Source organism: Lithobates pipiens, unplaced genomic scaffold (assembly GCF_037356315.1).
Source record: "Lithobates pipiens isolate NorthernLeopardFrog02 unplaced genomic scaffold, aLitPip1_a1.2 Scaffold_13, whole genome shotgun sequence".
NCBI lineage: Eukaryota > Metazoa > Chordata > Amphibia > Anura > Ranidae > Lithobates > Lithobates pipiens.
The window spans coordinates 448,685,538-448,712,321 of record NW_027507718.1 but is presented as its reverse complement, the minus strand read 5'-3'; the positions used below and the strand labels follow the sequence as shown (position 1 = coordinate 448,712,321).

General features: G+C 48.2%; 2 protein-coding genes across 15 annotated transcripts in view; both read right to left on the bottom strand.

Moving 5' to 3' along the window:
• The window catches only part of PROM1 (prominin 1), a 377,121-nt gene that overhangs the window by 260,972 nt on the left and 89,365 nt on the right, over positions 1–26,784 (bottom strand). The window lies entirely within an intron of this gene.
• Positions 17,443–24,551, bottom strand: LOC143974040 (uncharacterized). Its single transcript, XM_077475026.1, has 3 exons — positions 23,848–24,551; positions 22,720–23,741; positions 17,443–17,550 (listed from the first exon to the last, which is right to left on the bottom strand). The coding sequence occupies exons 1-3, from the start codon at positions 24,044–24,046 to the stop codon at positions 17,443–17,445; spliced, it is 1,329 nt and encodes a 442-aa protein (XP_077331152.1). The 5' UTR covers positions 24,047–24,551.

Genomic DNA, 26,784 nt, shown 5'->3' with positions numbered 1-26,784 from the left:
ACTCTTTGCCCTTGGTGGACTGGAGCGATGCCTTAAAGATGGCCTTAAAGTGGAGTTCCACCCAAAAATGGAAACTTCGCTTTTCTGCCCCCCCCCCCCCCCCCCCCACATTTGGCACCTTTCAGGGGGAAGCAATTACCTGTTTTTGACAGATACCCATCCCCACTTCCGATAGATCTTGCCGGGAGTTTGACCGCTCCTCCTCCTTCCCCCTCCACCAGGCCATTCGGGAAAGTGCAGATCGCTTAACACATTTTATTTTTGCTTTTAAGTGTAAATGTGAGATCTGAGGTCTTTTTTACCCCAGATCTTGCAATAAAGAGGACCTGTCATGCTTATTCCTATTACAATGTAATGCCCGATGCGCGGCTGCAGAGATCGGGCAATGTCTCACTGCCTGTGATTAGAGCAGCGCTGCGCCGACTTCCTGGCAGTCTCTGCACGTGTTCCATGCGAACATGCCTGAGCGCATCCCTACTCACTGCCACTGCAGCCGTTCATCTCTCCCTCCTCACACTCTGTCTGTGTGAGGAGGGAGAGTCGGCGATGAGAGATGATCTCATATTGGACACGCCGATAACACTGTAAACGGCCACTGTGATTGGCCATTTACAGCGATCTGTAACTGGGACAAGGGACACGACCAGCACAGAATTTCCCTGATGCACGCTCGCGGGAGTGCGCATGGTGGAAGTAAACCTGGACGTCCTCCCGGCAATTGGCGTCCGCGCTGCAGCCGTCTTTCAGCTATAGCGCGGGCGCTAAGTGGTTAAAAGAAGAATTACCCCTTCATTTTGGTGATATTGTCTTGCAAAAAGGATTAGATTTTTTTATGCAATCCATAGAAAAAAATAACCTACAAACTAAAACGACTCACTTTTTTCTGATTCGATGAGTGTAAGCTACTTTTGCTGCAACCGCAATAAACAACGTTGTGCCCGCTGTCAAAATCTGAAGTTCTTTTTATTTTCTCTACAGGCTGCTGACTGTAGTAGAATGCTGCGTACACACAATTGGACTATCTGGCAGACTTAGTCCGGCAGACCAGAGTCCGGCGGACAATTCGCCCGTGTGTTGGTTCCGGTGGTCTTTTTCTTCTTCGGCTTTCCGGCGGACAATCCGCTCGTCGGCGTGCTAGTCCGCCAGACTTTCCAAATGAACGGACTAGCCCAAACATGGACTAAAGTCCGTTCATTTTGAACGTGGCTTCAGGTACGATGGGACTAGCGAAGGAAGTCAACGTCGCCACTTCCATTTGCGAGATTGACACCTCGCGAGCCCCGACGCCTGGTATGGGTTTTAAGGGTAACCCCTATGCCAAAAAATGGCGTGGGGGTCCCCCCAAAGTCCATACCAGACCCTTATCTGAGCACACAGCCCGGCCAGTCAGGAAAGGGGGTGGGGGTGAGCGAACGCCCCCCCCCCCCGAACCGTACCAAGCCGCATGCCCTCAAGAAGGAAGAAGAAGACGGCAGCGATGAATGAGAAGACTGGGCCAACGCTAGTAAAAGAGCTGGAAGAAGATAGTGGAGGAGCCCGGCAGAAGAACCGAAGGGCGGGAGAAGAGGTCAGAAAGCGTGGAGAAGTCGGAAGGAGACCCTCGAAGTCAGAAGAAGACCTCCAAAGTGCAGAAGAAGACCCCCGGCCGGCAACGACGATGAAGGAGAAAGGCCAGGCGAGAAGACCCCCAGAGCTGCCTAATAAACTACTTTAAAAACCTGTGTTGTGTGATTTTTTTTATTACCACTTTTTCCCCCAGGTGAATGGGTAGGGGTACGATGTACCCCATACTCATTCACATGGGGTGGGGGGCCGGGATCTGGAGGCCCCCTTATTAAAGGGGACTCCCGAATTCCGATAAGCCCCCTGCCCGCAGACCCCAACAACCAATGGCCAGGGTTGATGGGAAGAGGCCCTTGTCCTCATCAACATGGCCACAGGGCCCCCCCTTCCCCAAAGCACCCACCCCCCCATGTTGAGGGCATGCGGCCTGGTATGGTTCAGGAGAGGGGGTGCTTGCTTGTCCCCCCCCTTTCCTGACCAGCCAGGCTGCGTGCTCGGATAAGGGTCTGGTATGGACTTTGGGGACATCCCCACACCGTTTTTCGTGTAGGGGTTACCCTTAAAACCCATACCAGGCAATGGGGCTCGCGAGGTGTCAATCTTACTGATGGAAGCAGCAACATTGAATAGTCCCGCCGTACCTGAAGTTACGCTCAAAATGAACAGACTTTAGTCCGCGTGTGGGCAAGTCTGTTCATTTGGAAAGTCTGACGGACCTCCGCCCAAACGTCTGACGGATTGTCCACTGGACCTAGTCTGCCGGAAAAGTTTATGTGTGGTCATTCGTGGGTAAGTCCACTCTTTTGGAAAGTTCAGCGGACCTCGGCTGGAAACCAAGTTCGCCGGATAGTCTGATTGTGTGTACGCGGCAGAAGTGATTCAGTTGGCTGAAAAGCCACCCAGTCACTTCTATATTGTGGGGGATGTGCTGACTGGTCTGATCCCCTCGCCCCCTTTATGTGTCCCAGGCTTACCTGCCCTCCTGGGGCTTTCATTGTAGGGGTTAGGAGTTTGAGTGGTGGTGGAACAACTATTTGCTGATCTTCCCTGTGAAGTATCAAGCTAAAAGTGTTCAGCTTCTGAGTTCAGAGCGGTCAACCCCCAGCCATTCTGTCCAGGGAAAAAGCTAATCGATCACAGTCTGTCACTAATTAGCCATTCACAGGAGCAATTACACAGTATTGGATAGTTAAATGTTTAAAAAGAAAATAAATTTGCTTATGCAAACACTTTTAGCCTTATTCAATAAGCGCTCATTTTTTTAACATGAAACCAAAGCAAACAGCTAAACACACAGAAGAAATACTTTGCTCGTTCGCGATTCGCCAAACCGGCGGACTTCTGGCGCTGTTCGCGGCAGACATATTAGTTTACATTGTGAAGAACTTTGACCCATGACACATCCATCATGGGGTACAGGACAGCCAATTGAGACATTTCAGCACATGGACATACCCCCTACCTTTTAAATAGACCTGATCTGGCGGCCATTTTACATTCTGTCTTTTGTCAGTGTAGGGAAAGGACGCTGTGTAGAGCAGGAACAGTCAGTCTAATCACTAGCTATTACTATTAGGTCCACAAAAGTCCTTTTAAGGACTGGTATAGGTGTATAGTATATAGGGTTGTAATACACTTATAATATACTTTCTTTCAAATATAGAAAGCATATTATAGTGCATTGCAGTGATGACCGATTCTGCAGCTGTCGTTTCTCAGTGTAGGGAGGGACAGTTTGTTGTTTGGAGCAGGGACAGTCTGCAATTCACTAGCTACTAGCTAGCTACTACTAGGTCCACAAAGGTCCTTTTAAGGACTGGTATAGCTGTACAGCATATAGGGTTGTAATACACGTATAATATACTTTCTTTCAAATATAGAAAGCATATTATAGTGCACTGCATGCAGTGCTGCTGACCGATTCTGCAGCTGTCGTTTCTCAGTGTAGGGACAGTTTGGTGTTTGGAGCAGGGACAGTCTGCAATTCACTAGCTACTAGCTAGCTACCATTAGGTCCACAAAGGTCCTTTTAAGGACTGGTATAGGTGTACTATTTGGTGTGCAGTATATAGGGGTGTAATACACGTATAAAATACTTTCACATATAGAAAGCAGAGTATAGTGCATTTCCACTGTGCAGCATTGTTCTGCAGCAATACTACAAAGAGTGACAAACGCAATTAGAAAAAAGTATTATAAGTGGTGTGATAGACCAGTGGCCCCCCAAAACGACAGATTGAAGCGGGGTGTTATATAGCTTCTTCCACATATACTGCACTTCTCTAGAGACTTTTGTCACAGGGGCATTTAAAAAATGACAGGCAGAGGAAGAGGCATGCCCTTCCGCAGGGGTAGTAGGGGTAGGGCAGGAGCAACAGGCTTGAGCCAAAGTGGGAAATTGCAGAAGGTTCATTCGATTACGTCAAAGGACGCACCAGACTTGGTTGAGTGGCTCACTCAGCCTTACTCTTCTGCACCCTCCTCATCCTCTCGATCTGCACCCTCTTCACTCTCTGCTATGTGCACCCACAAAGACACTACCATCAACACCACCATCATATACCCTCCGCTTGAGTCACAGGAATTATTTTCCTATCCATCACAAGACATTGCCGACGCGCAGCCATTCTTGGCATTGGATCAGGAAGAGGAGGTAGCAACAACCGCCACTCAGCAGTCTGACGACAGTGCCCAGATCAGCCCAGGGAGGTTGGTCCCCGGTGTTGCTGCCTACTCCGAGATCTCTAATTATAGCAGTGGGGAATGTGATGTCAATGATGACGTGTCTAGTGATGTCACGTGGGTGCCCACAAGAGAGGAAGAGGAGGGGAGTTCAGAGGGAGATATGGACCAGCAGATAGGGAGGAGAAGCAGGCGGAACTTACATTGCACAGGAGGGACAAAGCAAACTGCTAATGTATCAGGAGCGAGGCATCAACCATGTACAGTCACATCTGGTGCTCCCAGGATGCCGCCACATGGCTCCGCAGTGTGGGATTTTTTTAACGTGTCTGCTGCTGACAATAGTGTTGCCATCTGCAGCCTTTGCAGTCAACGCATAAGTCGCGGTAAGCCCAACACTCACCTAGGGATGACCGCCTTAAGAAGGCACACGAGCTGCCATCACCGAGCCCAGTGGGAGCAACGGAATCCACAAAGCCACACTCCAGGCTCTCACCGTCCAGCCTCTTCTACTTCTCCTTCTCCTCTCTCCTCAGAATTGTCCTCCACTCCACCTTCCATCATGCCGTCCTCACGTTTTTCTGGAAAAGGCAGGCTTCCGTGGGCCAAATGTTCGAGCATAAAAAAATGATAACCCTCTTGCCCAACGGTTGACCACTGGCTTGTCAGGACTGTTAGCCCTTGTACACAAGGTCGGAGATTCCGACAACCAAATACGTCGGATTTTGTCCATCGGATTTTGTCCGACAGATTTTGTCCGACGGATTTTGTCTGAAACTGTTGCATACACACGGTCGGACAAAGTTGTCGGAAAATCCTACGTGATCACGCTAGTAGCCAATAGCTTTGGTGTAGGAATTTGATCTGAGCATGCGTGGCACTTTGTCCGATCGGAATTCTCTACACATGATCGGAGTATGTATGTATGTCCGATCAGAGAATTTTGTCGGAAAATTTTACCAACAAGTCCGATGTAGACCACACACAGTCGGAATATCCGACAAAATGGTCCGATCGGACACATTCCGTCGGAATGTCCGACCATGTGTACAAGGGCTTAGCCCGCCAACTACTGCCATATAAACTGGTGGACTCGGAGGCCTTTCGAAAATTTGTGGCCATTGGAACACCACAATGGAAGGTCCCAGGAAGGAAGTATTTCTCACAGAAGGGCATTCCAGAGCTATATGGCCATGTTCAGCGGCAAGTGAATGTATCTCTGGCACACAGTGTCGGTGCCAAGATACATTTGACCACAGACGCGTGGTCTAGCAAATACGGGCAGGGAAGGTATATAACTTTTACTCCCACTGGGTGAACCTTCTGACGGCTGTCAACCATGTAACCCGTGACACCTGTGTAGATTTGGTTTTACAGCCACGGATTGCATGCAGGCCTGCCTCTTCTCCTCCTTCTCCTACTCCATCCTCCTCCCTCTCCTCGGCTGACTCCTCCTTTTCCGCTGCTAGCGTCTCTTCTGCTGCGCTGCCCACGATCCCCAGAACCTATTCGACATGCCAGGTGAGACGTTGCCATGCTGTGCTGCGTCTGTTGTGCCTGGAAGCCAAGAGCCACACTGGCCCTGCACTCCTTTCAGCTTTGCGTTCACAGGCAGATCAGTGGCTAACACCGCTCAATTTGACAGTTGGCAAAGTAGTGTGTGACGTCTTATTTGCAATTGCCTGTTGCGATGGAACTCAACCTTCTATATGCTTGATAGGCTGCTCCAGCAGAAACGTGTAGTTAACGACTACCTGTACAAACTCTGCGGCAGATCAGGTTCTGGGAAGCTTGTTTTTTTTTCACCGCACCAGTGGCTGCTCATGCGCGATGCATGCAGACTTCTGCAGCCGTTTGAAGAGATCACCAACCGGTCAGTCGCAGCCATGGCGCTATCAGTGGCATCGTACCTTATGCCTTCTTTATGGAGCGTGCAATGCGTTGTGTCATTGATTAAGCCGTGAAGGAGCAGGAAGATGAGGAAGTCGCAATGCTGGATGAATTCCCAGGGGGGGCTACTCTATCTGAGACAAGTCAACAACAGGAGTCTGAAGAGGAGTAAGAGGAAGATGGTGCCGGGGCGGATGAGGAGGAGCAAGAAGAGCATGCTTTAAACCTTTCTGGGATCCCTGTTGTTGTCTGTGGATGGGGAGGAGAGGAGAACAAGGAGGACGACATTATCCTGAATGATGAGCAGGAGCCAGGCCACCACACCGCTTCCAGTTTAGTGCAAATGGGGGCCTTCATGCTCCAGTGTTTTAACAGGGACCCCCGTATAAAAAGCATAAAGGTCAAGGACCAGTACTGGGTTGCAACGTACTTAGACCCCCGGTACAAACACAAAATGGTGGAAATGTTACCACCATCACAGAGGGCTGTCAGAATGGAGCACTTACAGACCTTGCTTAGAGAAATGCTGCATTCTGCTTTTGTGTGCGCTGGCAGAAGAATTCCCACTCCCAGAGAAAGAGTTGCGGGTACCAATCCAACAGTGCCTGCAAGAAGAGGGCGGTTTGAAGATGTGTTGGTCACTTCTGATATGAGATCATTCTTTCAGCCGACCCATCGACAGGTGTCATCCGGATCCAGCATCAGGGAACGCCTAGACCGACAGCTGTCCGACTACATCGGGTTAATGGCCGATGTGGACCCTCTGAGAAGTGATGAACCCCTGGACTACTGGGTGGGCAGGCTTGACCTCTGGCCAGAGCTTGCACAATTTGCAATGGACATTCAGTGCAGCAGGGGGGATCGTGACCTATAAGCGTACTCGCCTAGCTCACGACAGTGTTGACTACCTCACATTTATAAAAATGAATGAGGCATGGATCTCGGAGGAATTCAACACATGTGAACAGTAGACCAATATATGCATAACTCTATAAACGATTTATATAATCTAGCACACAGACATTTTTTCTACCTTTGGCTCACTTGTACAAAAAAAGCACACCGTACTATATGCCCATACCCTCCTGTTTGAAGAGGTTGAGCGGTGTCATATTTTTGGGTCCTGTAGCGAGTTGCTGGTATCAGTGCTGGTGTCAGTGCTCTTTCTCTCGGTGCTGGTGTGGTGTCAGTGCTCTTTATCTCGGTGCTGGTGTCAGTGCTCTTTATCTCAGTGCTGGTGTCAGTGCTCTCTATCACGGTGCTGGTGTGGTGTCAGTGCTCTCTATCTCTGTGCTGGTGTCAGTGCTCTCTAGCACGGTGCTGGTGTCAGTGCTCTCTAGCACGGTGCTGGTGTCAGTGCTCTCTAGCACGGTGCTGGTGTCAGTGCTCTCTAGCACGGTGCTGGTGTCAGTGCTCTCTAGCACGGTGCTGGTGTCAGTGCTCTTCAGCACGGTGCTGGTGTCAGTGCTCTCTCTCTATCTCAGTGCTGATGTCAGTGCTCTCTCTCTATCTCTGTGCTGGTGTCAGTGCTCTCTCTCTATCTCGGTGCCGGTGTCAGTGCTCTCTCTCTATCTCGGTGCTGGTGTGGTTTCAGTGCTCTCTATCTCGGTGCTGGTGTGGTCTCAGTGCTCTCTATCACGGTGCTGGTGTCAGTGCTCTCTATCACGGTGCTGGTGTCAGTGCTCTCTATCACGGTGCTGGTGTCAATGCTCAGTCTCTATCGCGGTGCTGGTGTCAGTGCTCAGTCTCTATCGTGGTGCTGGTTTCAGACGGTGAGGGAGATAGCAGCGGAGAAGCCAATCAGCAGGCAGTGCCAGCACCATAGGTAAGGATCAGCACTGGACTGGCTCCTCCGGACCACCACAGTGGAGCCCTGCATAGTTGGGGGTAAGGGCCGGGCAGAGGGAGGGGTCAGGTGCTCAAGCACAGGTTGGCCCACTGGGACACTGGCACAGGACTGCGCTGCCCTGACTGTGGCACTGATCATCTCCTGCACCCCCTTCATAGCCTGGCCTGACCTCGCCTCTCCTCCATGGCCTTCATGCGCTCCTGAATTGACAAAATTTCACAGAAAAAAAAAAGAATGCTTGTCGTTGTCGATCCCAGATTCACTTTATACTTCTGGTATGTCAGTGTCCATGTTGTGGAACTATGTGTGCACAGCTAGTAAGTATTTTTTGGCTGAAAATATGACCTGGAGATTTTTAAGGTTTGCCTGCCATTAAAGTGAATGGGGTCCGCCGCGAACCTTGCGGTTCTTGAACATTTGGGCACGTTCGCGGATCGCGTTCGCGAAACGTCCCATCGGAAGTTCGTCCATTACTATAAGCCAGCCATATGTGGATCGAAAATTCAGCAGGGACTAGACAAATTTCGATCCATGTATGGGCAGGCTGGTTGTACAACAACTGCCCTTTTGGAAATCAGTGTAGTCTATGGTGGGAAAGTCTCCCTGTTGTCAAAAATATAATACCACAGTGTGTGTATATGTGAACGGAGTCATGTATGGGCTGCATTATCCAGCTCTCTAACACAGCACAGCCCTGTCTAGCAGAGGAGTAGACCTTGTTCTGCTCTGCTGCAGGTAAGGCCGCGTACACACGCGCGGACTGTTCGCCCAACTTTGTCCGTCCAACAGTTTCAGCAAACAGTCCGCTCAAAATTAGCATGGACGGACATGGCCACACACGACGAACGAACAGTTTGCTGAAACCGTGCGCGATGACGTGAACGGCACGTACGACGGGACGCAAAATACGACGTCCTATACACTGCATTATAGCTTTCGGCGTGAAAATCCTTTCTGAGCATGCGCGCAACTTTGTTTGACGAACAAGCCTACACACGAGCGGGCTGTTCGCTGAAACAAGGTTTCAGCGGACAGTTTTTCGGAAATTCCGAAAAACCTTGTCCGTCCAACTGTCCGCTGAAACTGTCCGCTGAAAGCCCACACACGAGCGGACTGTCCGCCCAAACACTGTTCAGCGGACAAAGTTGGGCGAACAGTCCGCCCGTGTGTACGCGGCCTAACACTTACAGGTCTTGTTCCTTCGTCTACCTGTCTCTCTGTTTTCCGCTCCTATCAGCATATTCCTTGCTGCCTGGCTTTTTGTGCCGATTCCTGTTTCCATTTGGAGCTCTGCTGTACAAGGACTGCAAGAGGCTGAAATTAATACTTACACATTTTAACCTCTTGCTGCAATGTAACGCATATCTTCAGCATCATATAGGGTGATCTTTAATATCCACACACACACTGCACACATGCGTCTATGGATGACTGGCGCTTCTGTGCTAAGTGTGCTCACTTTGAACTACCAACACAATGGCCAAACTGTCATAGAAAGCTTTCAGTGTCTTATTATCAGGAGCTGGCAGGACAGGCTCTTGATCATGTGACAGCCAATCACATTGATCAGTTAAGGGAAAGTCCGTCCTGATCCCCGGGCATAAAGACCCAATGAAAGGGATGCTGGGGTCGGACAGGAAGGGCTAAGTAGCCCATAGATTTCTACATTTTCAAAGGAAAGAAAATAACTTGATTCCACCTGTAGCACACTGGGGTTTAGTCAGGTAGCTCCTCACCAAATTCCTTGTCAGGAGTAGCTACTGTAGATAGTTGTTAGAGATCCATTGATTCTCCTTAAGTTTGGCCTTGTTGTACTTTTCTCTTCTGCCACTGAGTGGCCGGACACTCAGTGGCATTAGATTTGACATTTAAGGACATTTCAAGGTCAAGTTATGGGTGGATGGGCTATCTCATCCAATGGGCAGCCTGCTGGGAGAACCTATATATTCGGGTGGGGTCAGGTGATCTGTGTTCTGTGGTACCCAGACTACTGGGTACTACTAATTACATTTGCCCCAGGCTACTAGGCCAGAGTTTGGGCCTATCCCAGGGGCATCTGGCTGCCTGGTTGTGTGAGGCCCTATCCAGAAGTAAGAGGGCAGCTCAGGGTTGGGACTGCAGCTTGCAGTCCAATCAAAAGTGACGGTTCTGCCAGCCAGAGAATCTGTCATGGTCGGAGGTAAAAGGGAAGCTATCCCCACTAAGGGACCAACCACATTTACCACTGACCACAGTGAGTAACCGGAGGAAGTACCGGAGTAACATTCTCACCAAACGGGCACAGTGGAGAATCTGTAAATTTCAGGCGGTGATCAAGTCAGGGACCCAACAAGCAGAGGTTAGGCTTGCAGAGCAGCCTTGTGTGTCAAGCCAGGGACCAAGCTTGTCAGCAGGGGTGAAGCTTGATAAGTATCTGGAGTACCAAGCTAGGGACCCAAAAGGGAAGCGTGGGTGACGCTTAAGGGAGATACCACCGCAAAAGCCTTGAGGAGCTCATGGGATTCAGAGTCAGTGAATCAGAGAGGACATGGTAGTGAGGCTGAAAGAACTGTTGAACTTTACATTAGTAACGGTTACATACTGTTGCCATAGGAGAAAGCAAACCTGCATGTGCAGAAGTGTCACATTGCTGGGGCCTTCCCCTGTACGGATGTCTTCCTATTGAAGTCTCAGAGTCTACCTATTGAAATTGAAACCACTTAAGCGTGTCCTGGCCCTAACCCTCTTTCTCTTGCAAAATAAAAAAGCACTGTTAAAAGAAATAAAAACTCTTTTGCATCCAAGAAGTGTCTGGCGCCCAATGACTTTCACCATCTTTGCACCCACTATACCTCACAACCCACTACATATTGAAGGATGTCAGCGATCTGTGTCCTCAAAGATTCTCAGTAGACTGAAAGAGGCTAGAGATTCTGCTACATGCCATCAACAATATCAGTATTGATGGGGGAATGCCTCCCACAGTGCTTTTGCGTTCTGCCAGTAGGCAGCCTTCGCGGCCAGCAGAACACAATGATTACTGCTAGCGACGGCAGTAATCAAATGTAAAAGACCCAACTGGCTGGTTGTACCCAAATTGATCAATGAATCAACCTGGGTACAATCAGACTGCCCATACATGGATCGAAACCCTGCTGAACCAAATGAATCTTGATCCATGCATGGCCATCTTTAAAGTAATATATTTATTGATGTAATAATAATCATATATTTGCAGCCTGGACTCACAGTACAATGCTGGAGAAAACAGTGCTGGCATCATAGTGTGAGCGTTATTATCTGCAGCATTGTGGAATGCAAACTGCTATTGCTGGAGGAGAAGAGGATCAACCAGTAGAAAGCAGTAAAAAAAAAGGTAAGTATGCAAAAAGTATGCAAAAAAAAATGCAATAACAATTAAATGCCGATAAGGGGCTGGTGTTGCTTAATGCCCAAGCTGGAGCTGGACTTAAAGTGGATGGAAACCCTCACATATACCCAGGGAACTGAACAGCCTCAGATGATACACAGGGTTGAAACAAATCTCCCTACATAAGTTTTACATGTATATCTGCTGAAAGTTCAGATCATGTTAGAGATTTTCTCTTCCTGTTCATCACTGAGTGTGAAGTCTGGGCATACAGGCAAAATAGCTGATTGGAGGAAAGGCACACACATAGGCTGAGACTCTCAGAGCTGTTCTGTGAATAGTTTAGCTCTCTGCTAATCTATTTATAGCAACCTCCCCGACACAAATTTCAGCCTGGTTTTATCTTCTGTGACGGAGAACTTTTCAGAAGTTATGATGATGATTACAGAAGAATGGAGCAGGAGAAAAAAAATAGGACTCAGTGCTTTGGGGAGAGATAAGAAAATACTACAGATAGAGGTGCCCAGCTCAAATGTCATGAATCATATTTACATCCACTTTAAATCCAATAAAATCAACCTACATGTACGATAATATGCATTCAGCTTGACCACAACATATTTACACAGAGCAGTGGTTCTCATCCTTTCTAGTGCCATGACTCCTTTATAAAATTCCCCAAGTTGTGGGGACCCCTAACAGTAAAATGATTTTCGTAGCGTGGGTTGTCAGCACCCGAGGCAAGACAAGTAATTTGTGCCCCTAACCCATGGACATTTAGCGCTCCCTAAGTCCCTTCCACTGGTACAGTATTAAAACCCCTTATAGTACATTTTAGGATGTACCACTCTTAGGCCCCTTTCACACTGGGGCGGTTTTCAGGCGTTACAGCGCTAAAAATAGCGCCTGTGTAGCTCCTGAAAAAAACCGGCCCCTTTCACTCCAGTGTGAAAGCCGGAGGGCTTTCACACTGGAGCGGTGCGCTGGCAGGACAGTGAAAAAAGTCCTGCTAGCCGCATCTTTGGAGCGGTGAAGGAGCGGTGTATTCACCGCTCCTAAACCGCTCCTACCCATTGAAATCAATGGGACAGCGCGGCAATACCGCCGGCAAAGCGCCGCTGCAGCGGCGCTTTGCAGGCGGTTTTAACCCTTTTTCGGCCGCTAGCGGGGGTTAAAACCACCCCGCTAGCGCCCGCAGACCGCCGCTAAAACGACGGTAAAGCGCCGCTAGAAATAGCGGCGCTTTACCGCCGACGCCCGCACCGCCCCAGTGTGAAAGGGGCCTTACTCTTTTTCTTTCCCTTTTATCGCTCTCTATCCTAATTTCTTGTTTTTTCTTACCATCCCTCTCTCTAGCTGTCATTCTTGTTCTCTAATTCTTTCTCTCCCTTTTTCTTTGTTCCTCCCCCTCTTTTCCTCTCCCTTCCATGTATTCTCTATTTTTATTCCTTCTCTTTCTCTTCGGTGGGGGGACTGGGATAAGTGGCAATGCTGGGGGGGGAGTTCTGATCAACCAACTTAAGTGTCCTTGATCAAGGTCATCTGCTGATCTGAGAACTGTAATGGCAACTATAATCACAGGTAGTGTTACTCACTGTGTCTCCAACATTGTGGTGTCTCTTAGCAGTGACACCTATACCGAAATAAGGAGATAGGGTCTCCTACAGCCCCTCCCACTTAATATTCCTCACCAGTCAGCTGACCTATAGTCTCTGCCCCCCCATGCCATGCCGTGAACTGAATGGGTGGCTGCGAAGAGCCTGAGTGGACGGCCGCACTCCAAAAACATGCTGGTAGGTTAATTAGACCTTGTCTAAAAAAAAAAATTGGCCTGTGTATGTGTATGTCAATGTTGTATGTGTTTGTAAGCATGTCAGGACCTTACGGGGTAAAGGACCACGCAAAGCCGCAGATGGACTCTGGTGGCAAGAAAGCGCCCTGAGGTGATTCAGTTTGCATAGGTAGTGCTATACAAGTCATTCATTCATTCCAGGTACACCCCAGCTGCGCATCCAAAGGCTCCAGGGACAGCTCTGCTGGGCAGCTGAAAAAAACACTGGGTGAGCAGTGCAGGCTTCAGGAACAGCCCAGGATTCGGTAACCCCTGGCAAATCATCATTCGACCCACAAGTTGAGAACCACTGACATAGAGTCACATAAAGTTGATTAACAAACGCAGTATTTTTATTTCAATGTGCTGCTTGCCCCATTTTGATCATCAAAAAGGGGTGGCTTAATTCACTAAAGACATTTCTGCATGGTTTATTGAAGGCAATCAAATCTTTAGGTACGGTATGTAGGCCATCTTTTCTTAAAATACTGATAGGTTCAGACTGGTGAGAACTGTTATGCCCCGTACACACGAGCGGACTTAAGTCCGACAGACTTCCAAAGGAGTTCCGTCGGAGTTCTGCTGGAATTCTGACGGAGTTCTGACAGACTTTTCGGCCGAACGGACTTGGCCACACACAATCACACTAAACTCCGACGGATTCGAACGTGATGTCGTACGACTGGACTCGAATAAGGAAGTTCATAGCCAGTAGCCAATAGCTGCCCTAGCGTCGGTTTTAGTCCGTCGGAGTAGCATACACACGAGCGGAGTTTTCGAAGGGGACCGGGTCCGGCGGAGTTCCGTCGGGAAAATTTGAAGCATGCTTCATTTCTAAAGTCCGTCAGACTTTGGCGAATCAAAAGTCCGTTGCAGCCCACACACGATCGGATAGTCTGACGGACTCGGTCCTTTGGACTTTGGATGTTGAAAAGTCCGCTCGTGTGTACGGGGCATAAGTTTCAATGAGGTGTCTTATGAGGAGAGCAGGGAAAGGATCCATTTCAGGGAGTGATAAAATAACAATAAAGCTAAAAATATATTAAAACACTAATTTAATGCAAAAAAAAATCCACATCTAAAAAAAATAAAAAAAAGAATGATTGCAAATTCAGCATTAGTTGAAAATTATTATGTGACAGAGAGGAGGTAAATCGGTTATAAACCCTAACATATACCCAGTGCAGTGAACAGCCTCAGACGATACACAGAGATTAAACTAATCCTCCTAAATAAGTTTTACTTGTTTATCTGCAGTCTTCTCCTCTCTACACCCCTTCAAAATGGCATATGGTGTTAAAAAAATGGTGTAAAAATCTTTCCTCATCTGTCAGGAGCACAGAGGAGGGGGTGGAGAGATTGCAGTTACAGTGCGTGAGAGCTGATTGGAGGAAAGGAACACACCCCCTCCACACAGCAGAAGAATTGTGTTCTGAATAGACAAGCTCTATTCAGAGCCCCCCAACCTCCAGACACATATGTATGTCATGTGTCAGGAAATCTTCTCACAAGCGACTTATGCTGATAACACAGGAACGAAGCACCAAAGAGAAACTAAACTCAGAGCTTTGGAGAGAGATAAGTAAGCACTACAGATATGCAGTATGTGCTTTGTTCAGATTCCATGACTGAAGTTTACAACAACTTTATACATAATGCATCTTGGTGAACGGAGTCTGTAGTTGGAATAAAAAAAAAAAAACACTATTAATAATGCAGGATCACTATTTATAATGCAGGTCATAGCAGGATCACCTCCTGAACAGCTGACAGTGCTGCTTAGGCTTGGTTTACACCTACAGGTGTGACTGAGCACAGGTACATTCCCATGCATCGCACGTAGGGAAGCTTATTTATTTCAAGATCTGCCCTGCATGTCAGAAACACAGAAAAGAAGTCCGTGAATCTTTCCCAAAAAACGTGCCACATCATGCGGTTTGGCACGTGCGAAAAAATGGGCATTTGCAAATACATGAGGTGCCATTAACAATTAATGGCACTACTGCACATTTGCTAAAGGGCATCGCATTTCTGTGCGTGTCGGAAAGGCGCGTGCTTTAGCACAGGTTCCCAACATGCAGTAGTGTGAACCTAGAATTACAGTGCCTTGAAAAAGTATTCACACCCCTTCAAATAGTCAGAAGTCACCTAATTAGTAAATAGAGTCCATCTGTGTGTAATTTAATCTCACTATAAATACAGCTGTCATGTGAAGCCCTCAGAGGTTTGTTGGAGAACCTGAGTGTACAAATAGCATCATGAAGGCCAAGGAACACACCAGACGGGTCAGGGAAAAAGTTGTGGAGATGTTTAAAGAAGGGTTAGGTTATAAAAACATATCCTAAGCTTTAAACATCTCACGGAGCACTGTTCAATCCATCATCCAAAAATGGAAAGAGTATGGCACAACTGCAAACCTACCAAGACATGGCCATCTACCTAAATTTACAGACCGGACAAGGAGAGCATTATTTAGAGAAGCAGCCAAGAGGCCCATGGTAACTCTGGAGGAGCTTCAGAGATCCACAGCCCAGGTGGGAGAATCTGTCCACAGGACAACTATTAGTTGTGCACTCCACAAATCTGGCCTTTATGGAAGAGTGGCAAGAAGAAAGCCATTGTTGAAAGATAAAAACCATAAGAAGTCCCTTTTGCAGTTTGCGAGAAGCCATGTGTGGGAAACAGCAAATATGTGGAAGATGCTCTGGTCAGATGAGACTAAAATTTTACTTTTTGGTCTAAAAGCAAAACACTATGTGCGGCAGAAAACGAACATTGCACATCACCCTGAACACACCCATCCCCACCGTGAAGCATGGTGGTTGCAGAATCATGTTGTGGGGATGCTTTTGTTCAGCAGGGACAGGGAAGCTGGTCAGAGTTGATGGGAAGATGGATGGAGCCAAATACAGGGCAATCTTAGAAGAAAACCTGTTAGAGTCTGCAAAAGACTTAAGACTGGGGCGGAGGTTCACCTGCCAGCAGGACAATGACCCTAAACATACAGCCAGAGCTACAATGGAATGGTTTAGATCAAAGCATATTAATGTGTTAGAATGGCCCAGTCAAAGGCCAGACCTAAATCCAGGTGCACACTGCTGCGGGAATGAAATTGTGTGAGTTCAGCTGAACTTGCACAATTCCATTTCCGCATGTCAGTCCAACGATTTCAGAGACATCTGTGCAGTTTCCTGCACAAATGTCTATTGAAATCTCACCTGAAATTTGCAAAAGTAGTACAGAAACTACTTTTGGGAATCGGTGCGGCGCCGCAAAGTCTGAAGCCAAAAACAGCAGCTGTAAATACGTCCAGTGTGCAAAAATGCAGAAAAACTCACTCTACGGCCTCATGCACACTGGACGTTAAAATAACCTTATAAAAACGTCAGTAGCTTTGCAATGGGTTTTTCAAGTTTTTGCAATAGCGTTTTTTCAAAACGCAATTTTTTTTTCAATGGATCAAAAACGTTAAAAAACGCTGATGAGCGACGTTTTTGAGTGTTTATCCACGTTTATGAGCGTTAGAGCGTTTTTACAGCTGAAAAACGTCTCTCAGAAGCCACTAGTTTTGGGTTTTTTTTACTGCTCAAAAACGCCACAGCCCAAAACTGCTAATAACAGCCTATGTGTGCATGGACACATAGGACAACATGATGGAGAGTTTAATGACTGTAGGAAAAAATATCTACAGCCAAAAACAGCTGCTGTAAATACATCAAAAAGTGTCCAGTGTGCATGAGGCCTTACGCAAATGACCCCGCATTCTTTTTTGTTTTTTTCCCCGGAGTTCAGCTTTAAATGTTGTCTGGGGTTCTCTCTTATTAAACCTAGCCGCCATGCTCTAATGAGCAGACAGCACACCATGATTAACCCGTCTCACATGAGTGAGCAACGCGACCAGCACATTCAGCCATTATTGGAAGAGCCGCCGAGCGCTCGTGTTTGTCCCCCTAATCCTATTCTTTGCAGATTGCTCGCTTTTTGGGATAAAATGGCAGACAAAGCTGCTGATTTGTCTCTCACATCCTGCTGACAAATTAATCTGGGATTAACATGATCAGACTGAGACGATACACCTGGTTTCCATAGGAACAGCAACAGCCTGAGAGGCACAGCGACCGAGACGGCGGCGTGTAAACAGGGCCCGGGGGCGACTTGTAAAAATGATTTACCTCTGGACTGTGGCATTCATTAGCTGCTCAAAAGAATACAAAAAGAAAAAAAGTTTTACTTGGTGAGAATTAAAAACACACACACAATCCAGGGACCCAGAGCACATCAAAAATAAGAGAAATGTAAATAGCGCAGCTGGGAGCTCTCGTTATCGGAGGCCGACTTCAAGGTCCGTGCCTCGGATCTCAAGGACATCAGTTTAGCTTCCCAGAGCTGAACATTAAAAAACAAAAAAACTCTAGGCTTAGATTTGTGGTTGGGGCTTGCTTTTTTTTTTTACTGCCCCCCTTAAAGCGGTATTAAACCAAAAACCAAAAATGTAATATTTTGCAGCTTACCAATCATTAGATGTGGTGGATGCACCCGTTTTTTTTTGTTTTTTTGGGGGATTTTTATCCCCTCTGTTTTTACCTGGTGATCTGGCCAGCAACACACCTCTTATTAGAGTGTCTCCACTCTGGATGAAGGAGCACAGAGGGGCACAGCAGATGGCAGCATTGTCAGTCTGGGAGGGGCGGGGAGTATTAGACGGACTAGCAGATTTAAATACACTAACAAATTGAAGCCAAACTCAAGCTAATACCGTATTAGCAGTTACAGCAAACTGTTTTTTTTCCCTTTTGGGATAAATATTTTACATAAATACTGTAAATAAATAAAAGTTGGTAATGTTAAGCACCCCTGTCAGTGGTGGATGGTTTATCTCATCCCTGTTAACTTATAGATCTGCAGAACAGCTTGTTCTGTTGAAAAACAACAGACTTACTGGCTGGAACACCAGATGAAAATGTCCGCCCTTGTGTTGTAAAGCGCTGCGCAAACTGTTGGCGCTATATAAAACCTGTATTATAATAATAATAATAATAAATAAAACGAATAAAATAATGCCTTCTTAACCACTTTGCGCCCGCGCTACAGCCAAAAGACAGCTACAGCACGGACACTATCTGCTGGGAGGGTGTCCCTGGACATTCTCCTATTTACTTCCCCTCTGCGCGCTGCGGGCGTGCATTCGGGGAATTTCTGTGCTGGCCGTGTCCCCTGGACACAGCCAGTCACAGATCGCTGTAAATGGCCAATCACAGCGGCCATTTACAGCGTGATCGGTGTGTCCAATGTGAGATGATCTCATATGGGTGGGGCCAAGTCCAGCATTCATGTCTGTGGAAGCAAATGCTGGACTCGGGAGCGTGCCCACAAGGTAAAGAGCCTATGATGTAGGCTCTTTACCATGTGATCAGCTGTGTCCAATCACAGTGTGAATAGGAAGTGCTTGTTATCGGTATTCCTCTACTCACGCTGACAGAACGTGAGGAGAGCCAATAAGCTGCTTTCTTCAGTGGGGACGTCTGCACTGATAATCAGTGCAATGAATATCAGTACAGCCCCATCAGTGATGCCAATCAGTACCTCATCAATACCGTCTATCAGTGCCCATCATTGCTGCTTATCAGTGCTCATAAGTGCTGCCCATCAGTGCCGCCTATCAGTGCTGCATATTAGTGCCGCCTCATCAGTGCAGGCTATCAGTGCCCATTAGTGCAGCCTCATCAGTGCAGGCTATCAGTGCCCATTACTGCAGCCTCATCAGTGCAGGCTATCAGGACAAAAATTACATATTTACAAAATTGTATAACAGAAACTAAGAAAAAACATTTTTTTCAACATTTTCTATCTTTTTTTGTTTGTTTAGCAAACAAACAAAAATCCCAGTATTGATTAAACCCGACCAAAAGAAAGCTCTGTTTAATAAAAAAAAAAAAAAGATAAAAATGACCAGTTACACTTACCGGTAACTGTGTTTCTGGGAAGTCTTCCAGGACGGCACCCTGAGAGATGACTGGTCCACCTGACAGGAAACACAATCAAAGAGGTTAAAAGCCCCCGCCCCTCCCCGTGCTCCTCAGTTGTGACAAAGTATTGACCCACACCAGTGCACGAGAGTGAAGAAAACCACACCACACCACCACACTCTATACCTTAATTTAAACCTAAAGAGAACGGGTGGGAAGTAGGCCTGCCGTCCTGGAAGACTTCCCAGAAACACAGTTACCGGTAAGTGTAACTGGTCATTTTCTCAAGTCGTCTTCCAGGACGGCACCCTGAGAGAGGAGCAAGTAGCTCAGGCCTACCTTAGGGCGGGACAACCGCTTGCAGGACCTTCCTGCCAAATGCCAGATCCTGAGGGGACAGTAACTCCACCCTGTAATGCCTCAGGAAGGTGTTCTGGCTTGTCCATGTAGCGGCTCTACATATCTGCTCCACTGAAGCTCCGGCCCTTTCTGCCCAAGAGGTTGCCAGAGATCGCGTGGAATGAGCTTTCAGGTCCCTAGGAACTGCATTACCTGACTGCTCATAGGCTAAAGCAATGGCATGCTTAATCCATCTAGCTATGGATGCTTTGGAGGCTTGTTGGCCCTTCTTTTGGCCAGAAAAATTAACTAAAAGATGGCTGGACCTTCTAAACTCCTTAACTTTTTCTAAGTAGGATAATAAACAACGTCTGACGTCCAGACAGTGAAAAGAAATTTCCCTCTCATTTTGGGGATTATTACAAAAGGAAGGTAGCACTACTTCTTGAGACCTATGGAACCTGGATGCTACCTTAGGGAGGTACAGGGGGTCCTGCCTAAGTATAACCCTGTCCTCAAATAAACGAAAGTATGGTTCCTTGACTGAAAAAGCCTGAATATCGCCTACTCTCCTGGCTGATGTAATAGCAAGCAGAAAGGCCAACTTAAAGGTGAGGATCCTGAGGGGGATCTGGTCTATTGGTTCAAAGGGGGGCCTTGTTAAGCCCTCTAACACCAAGGTAAGATCCCATGGTGGGAACCTAGACACCTGGACAGGGGACAACCTCTCTCTGACCAAAAGGAACCTCTTGATCAGAGGATCTAGTGCCAAGCGTCTCTCCAAAAAACAGGATAAGGCTGCGACCTGTGTCTTGGTTGCCAACCCCTGCTCTGCTCCATCCTGGAGAAACTCCAGAATGGCCGGGATCTCTTGCTGTGAAGTCCCTCTCACCTGACACCAGCGAGAAAAAATCCCCCAGGTCTTAGCGTAAATACGCCTTGTGACCGGCTTCCTACTAAGGAGGAGAGTATCCACTACTCTGTCCGACAGGCCCTTCTCCCGCAGGTTCTGCCTTTCAAGAGCCAGGCCGTCAGCCTGAAGAAGCTGGGGTCTGGATGGCAAACTGGACCCTGAAGGAGAAGGTCGCGCCGAACAGGAAGGTGTAGAGGCGGGGCTATGGACCAACCCTGCAGGGCTGGAAACCAAGCTCTCTTGGGCCACCAAGGAGCTATCAGAATCAGGGCGCCTTCCGAGAGAAACAGCTTTTGAAGAACCCTCGGAATAAGCCCCATGGGGGGGAAGGCATAGGCCAACCGGAAGTCCCAAACCTGGGCCAAGGCGTCTATCCCCTCTGAGCCCCCCTCTCGGGCAAGGGAAAAGAATCTCTTTACCCTTCTGTTCTTTCTGCGGGCGAACAGATCTATCTCTGGATCGCCGAACTGCCGACATACCAGGGAGAATACCTCTGGATTCAACTCCCATTCTCCCTGAAGAATCGGCTGACGACTGAGATAGTCTGCCTCTACATTCAGGGACCCCTTTATGTGGACTGCGGAAATGGAGATAATCCGATGCTCCGCCCAACCCATGATCTCTAAAGATAGAGCCAGTAGAGTTGGAGATCTGGTGCCCCCCTGATGATTGACAAATGCCACTGCCGTGGCGTTGTCTGATAGGACCTGAACTTCCTGGTCCTTGATCCTCCTTTCGAAAGCCTTTAATGCCTCCCCGATGGCCAAAAGTTCTCGAAAATTTGAGGATGTCTTTCTCTGACTCACGTCCCAGGAACCCTGGGCTGTTAGATCCTCCAGGTGGGCCCCCCACCCCCAGGAACTTGCGTCTGTTGTTATCCTGAGCGGCTGAAGCTGACTCCAAAGGAGGCCCCCCTGAAGCCTCTGAGGGTGAAGCCACCAGTGAAGAGAATCCTTTACCTCGATCGGAATGGCCACTTCTACTTCTAGAGAAACCCCTTTCCTGTCCCAAGAGGAAAGGAGGAAGTGCTGGAGGGTCCTGGAGTGCAGCTGTGCCCAAGGAACTGCTGGGATAGCTGCCGTCATCAGGCCCAGCACCCTCATAATCCCTCTGTATGGAGATGTCTTTGCCTCTAACAGAGAAAGGACCGCTGAAATTATACCCTCTACCTTGCTCTGGGGTAGAACTAACTTCTGTTGCGCGGAATCCACCAGGAATCCCAGATACATTTTCGTCTGGGCCGGAATCAGTGAGGATTTTTCCTTGCTGATGATCCATCCCAGGGATTCTAAGGTCTCCACTACCCTGGCTAGATCCAAAAGGAGCTGATCCCGATTCTGATTGTAAATCAGAATGTCGTCCAAATAGGGAATCAGCGCTACTTCCTGGAGATGCAGGAAGGCCACTACTTCTGCCAGGATCTTTGTAAAAACCCTTGGACTGGATGCCAGCCCGAAGGGGAGGGCCGCAAACTGCCAATGCTGAACTCCCTCTGGAGAGGCAATTGCAAATCTTAGGAAGACCTGATGGTTCTGAAATATAGGGACGTGAAGGTAGGCGTCCTTTAAATCCAAGGTTACCATGAACACGTCCCTGAGAAGGTGTCTCCTGAGAGAATAAACACTCTCCATGCGGAACTTCTTGTACCGCAGGAAGACGTTGAGATGCCTTAGATTTATGATGAGGCGATATCTTCCTGAGGGCTTTGGTACCACAAATATATGGGAGTAGAACCCCTGACCCTGCTGGCCCTCTGGAACAGGCACTATGACCTCCTGCCTGGCCAGTTCTTCTATATTCTGTAGGACTCCTGCTGCCTTGCCAGGATCCCTGGGAAGGTGGGTCAAGAGAAATTTGGAGGGAGGAGGGGAAAGAAATTCTAACCTGTAACCCTCTTTTATGATCTGTAGAATATGGGGGCTCTGAGTGACCCTTTCCCACTGAGGGACAAAGTGGGAAAGCCTTCCCCCCACTGGAATGTCATTTGGAGGTCTTGTCGCTTGACTTCTGGCTGGAAAAGAGAATGCCTGACTTCTGCTTATCCTTCCCAGCCCCCCAACGTCTATTAGGGGAGACCTTTTTCTCCGAGAAGCGGTTCTTTGCCTGGGGGCCACGAAAAAACCTCTTCCTATCCCTCCTCGGTTTAGTAGGGAATTTCTTCCCCTTTTCGGTCGACCTAGCAAGGGCTTGGTCTAGGCCAGCACCAAAAAGGAGGGAACCCTCAAAAGGGAGGCCACATAGACGGGTCTTAGATGAGCCATCCCCGTCCCAAGTTTTAACCCATAGGGCTCGCCGAGCCGAGTTTAGTAAGGCAGCAGACTTGGCGGTTGTGCGCACCGTCTCCACGGCCGCATCAGCTAGGTATGCAACAGCGCTGCCTACGACCTCCAATGAATCTAAGACCTCCTTAGACTTGGAAGTCTGGGAGATGTGGTCTATCAGCTTAGAGATCCACATGTCCGCATTTCTAGCGATGCAGGCTGAGGCCAACGCGGGGCTCATAGCCGACGCGTTGGCCTCCCAGGCCCTGCGCAAAATAGTTTCTGCCCTCCGATCCATCTGATCCTTGATGTTCCCAGTGTCTTCAAAGGAAAGATCGGATTGTTTAGAAACTTGTGCCAGGGAGGCGTCTAGCCTAGGAGTCTTGAAAAACTTCTCCTCATCCTCCTCAGTAAAGGGGCATCTACGCTTCCATGTTTTGTACTTTAGGAGCCTCTTCTCCGGATCCTTCCACTCCCTTAAGATAATATCTTTGAGTGCAGGATGTACCGGAAGAACCCTGGTCTGTGGTTTAATTAAGCCCCTATACATTTTGTCTTGGGCAGAGACCTGTGCCGTGGGCTCCTGAATCCCTTCAGAAGCGTAAACCGCCCTCAGTAGTCCCTCCATGTCATCGGCTGAAAAGATATGCCTGCTAGACCTGGAGTCCTCCCCCTCATCCTCCTCCTGGCTGTCCAACACACCCTCGTCCGAGAATCCCTGCCCATGGGATTCGGACTCATCCTCCTCCTCTGAATCCTGAGACTGGAGATACCTTGGGTTGTCTGCCCGCCGTCTAGACCCCCTAGAGGAAGCGGAGCCCTCCTGGGAGGAGGCGTCCTTGCTGGTGTGAGCCTCTGAATCCCTAGACTTAAGGGAGGACTGAAAGGCTTTCAGAGTGGACAGCATCTCAGTTTGTACTGTGAGAAACTTCTCCATTATCTGAGAGGTTTCCTTCCCTGTCAGCTTCTGTATACATTTAAAGCAGAAGGGTTTAGGATGATCTGGGGGTAATCTAGCATTACAGTTTCCACAACGCTTAGAGCGGGTGGAAGATTTCACGGGACGGCTGGCAACCCCAAGGGCAGTGGCATCGTCCCCTGAAACAAAAACATACAGGCATTACAATACAGCACTGTACCACCCAGAGGAGAAGAGTTGGGGTACCCTCCCCCATCTAAACCTCCGGCGGCCGGTCGGACTCACCCCCTGTGGTCTCCTCCATGGCCATGGACCCTGCGGGTCTCTCCTCACGTTCCATGCTGCTGGCACCAGTGAGCTTCTTCGGACAGCTAACACAGGCGAAGGCAGCCGGTCTGTGGGAGAAGTGGGCGCCTGCTCCTCCTGGATTTATGTCCCCGATTTGGCAAATCAGCTGTGAGGCTGAGGCTGTGGTTACCTCCATGCTGATACGGCCACCATTTTGCTGTAGACAGGAAATGACCCGAACTCTGAGCTCACTTCCTGTTCTGTGGAGGAAGTGATGTCATTCCTCCACCAAGCTCCAGGAAGATGGTGCCAAACCTCCCCAGAAAGCTGAGCACCTCTGCTGCAAAGGGGAGATACTGCCTCCAGCTGCACCAAGAACCCTCTGGATTGCTGGACCTGGAGTCTTCAGAGAGATACCCTGAGCCAAAAAGGGACACCAGGCTCCTTTTCTGCACGGCCACCGCACAGGTAAGGAGAGGAGAGGAAAATTGGCCCCTGAAGTTCTGGGTACACCACTGTACCCAGGGTCCTTCAGCGCTCAGGGGGGCTCTTCCAGTTTCTGCTGCCCCCCCTGAGGAAAATATAGGGGAACCCCCCAGGAAGGATGAGAACATCCTGCCAGACCTAGAGGCTTCCCAGGCATTAGGTCTGGCTCCCAGGGGGAGACCACCAGCCCCAGGCTTCGGGTCTAGGAAAAAATAACAAACAGTTTCGCTGTGGGGAAACACAATCAAAAAACTGAGGAGCACGGGGAGGGGCGGGGGCTTTTAACCTCTTTGATTGTGTTTCCTGTCAGGTGGACCAGTCATCTCTCAGGGTGCCGTCCTGGAAGACGACTTGAGAAAATTGAATTTGGTACAGTGTTGCATGACAGCACAATTGTCATTCAAAGTGATACAGCACTGAAAGCTGAAAATTTGGCCTTGGCAGGAAGGAGGCAAAAGTGCCCAGTATTGAAGCGGGCGGCAAGGGCAGACACAGGTGGGGTGGTACACATGCTGTGGGTATGGGGCTTTGCTTGGTGGAAGGACAAAAATGAACCCCCCCCCATTCCATTCAGTAGGCAGTACTGCAGCTGAATGCGATTCACTTAACATGATTAGGATGCACTGCGACTGCTAGGCTCTCATTTATACCACGTATTATACAAAAAATGCTGAGGGTCCATTCATAACAATTACAATGCAGCAGCTGGTATGCGCGTGCAATGCAGTAGGACAATTAACCGATCTTGGCGCATCGTCCGTTTTTTTTCTTTTTTTAAACAAGCTTTATTGAAATGTCACATGTGACATTTCGAAAAGTTTTATTTGCCACCGTGCATTGTGAGTGGGTGGGTTGCCTTGCACTGTGCTGTGTTGAAGAAAAGTATAACTTGCTGTACTTTTTTTTTAGCACGCAATGGAACACGGTGTAAACCAGGCACATAGGAGACAAGGCAATTTGCCTTGCCTTGCGGTGGAACTGCGGTGGAATAGCCGCCCAAAGCAGATCCATCGCACCTGGTAGGATCGGGCCCTTATACTAATCAGCATACAGTGTGCAATTCTGCACACACCACTTTTCTAAGTGCCAGCATGAGGACCACTTTAACGCCTACAATTTCTTTTTCCGCAGTGCTGATAATGTGTATACTGTACACATATTCTTCCAATGGCGTGCTTCCGTCTGTATATTAATAGAACACTGATAGGACAGGATTGTGTTTTTTTTTCTCCTCTGCACAGTTCTATATTTAACCGTGTGTGTGAATAATTAAAGTGAAGCCACTACATAATTGAAAGTCGTTTATTTACAGTGTTTGCTGTGTTAGTTCATCCGCTGTGTATGTGCAGCCAGAAATTCTTTTACATCTCTTGTCACATAGCAGCTTTCTGGGTGATGAAATATTTATTGCGGGGACACAAGCCAGAACTGTTTTGCTTTGTACTTTGTGTTGCAGTACAGTAGACTGCAACTGACAGAACTCATTTATATGTCCAAACAAAGCTTTTTTTTTAGGCTGGGTTCACACTAGTGTGAATTGGATGTGGTTTTTCCGCATCCAATTCGCACAACAGGAGATTGTGATCGGCTCTCTATGGAACCAGTTCACATATCTCCACAGTGGCTCCGGTGCAATTTGCACAGGAGTCCTGTGCGTCTTTTGGTCTGTTTCAGGTCCAAATTCACCCAAAAATTCAGGCTGAAATCAGACCTGAAGCGGTGAACGGAGACGCACGGGACCCCTGCTGGGAGCCGCTGCATACTCATATGTGAACCCAGCCTTACTGGAAAAGAATTATAACCCCTGTTGGGTTTTACTGCTATGCAGGGCTTCTGTAGAGAGAATTCTGATCATTACCATCACTGTGACATCACTGTGACAGCAGTTTTACCAGCCACTTCTCATCTCCATTCACACACTCTCATGGTGGCTGCATGTCCTTTCCAAATACGAGCTTCCTGATGCTGACAACAGTGTTCCATGCCTATGTAATATTCCCGCCTAGGGCTCCCGTACCAGTCTGCTGATATTTAACAGACTGGTATTAGGAGAGGTATGGACTCCAGAGAGAGAGATATAATGTTGCCCCTGTTCAAATCATTAGTAAGACCTCATTTGGAATATGCAGTTGAGTTTTGGGCGCCAGTTCTCAAAAAGGATATCGAGGAACTGGAGAAAGTACAGAGAAGGGCAACCAAACCGATACGAGGCATGGGGGAACTCAGCTATGAGGAAAGATTAGAGGAACTGAATTTATTCACTCTTGAGAAGAGGAGATTGAGGGGGATATGATCAACATGTACAAATGTATAAGGGGTCCATATAGTGAACTTGGTGTTGAGTTATTCACTTTACAGTCAACAAAGAGGACAAGGGGGCACTCTTTACGTTTAGAAGAAAAGAGATTTCATCTCCAAATACGGAAAGGTTTCTTCACAGTAATGCCG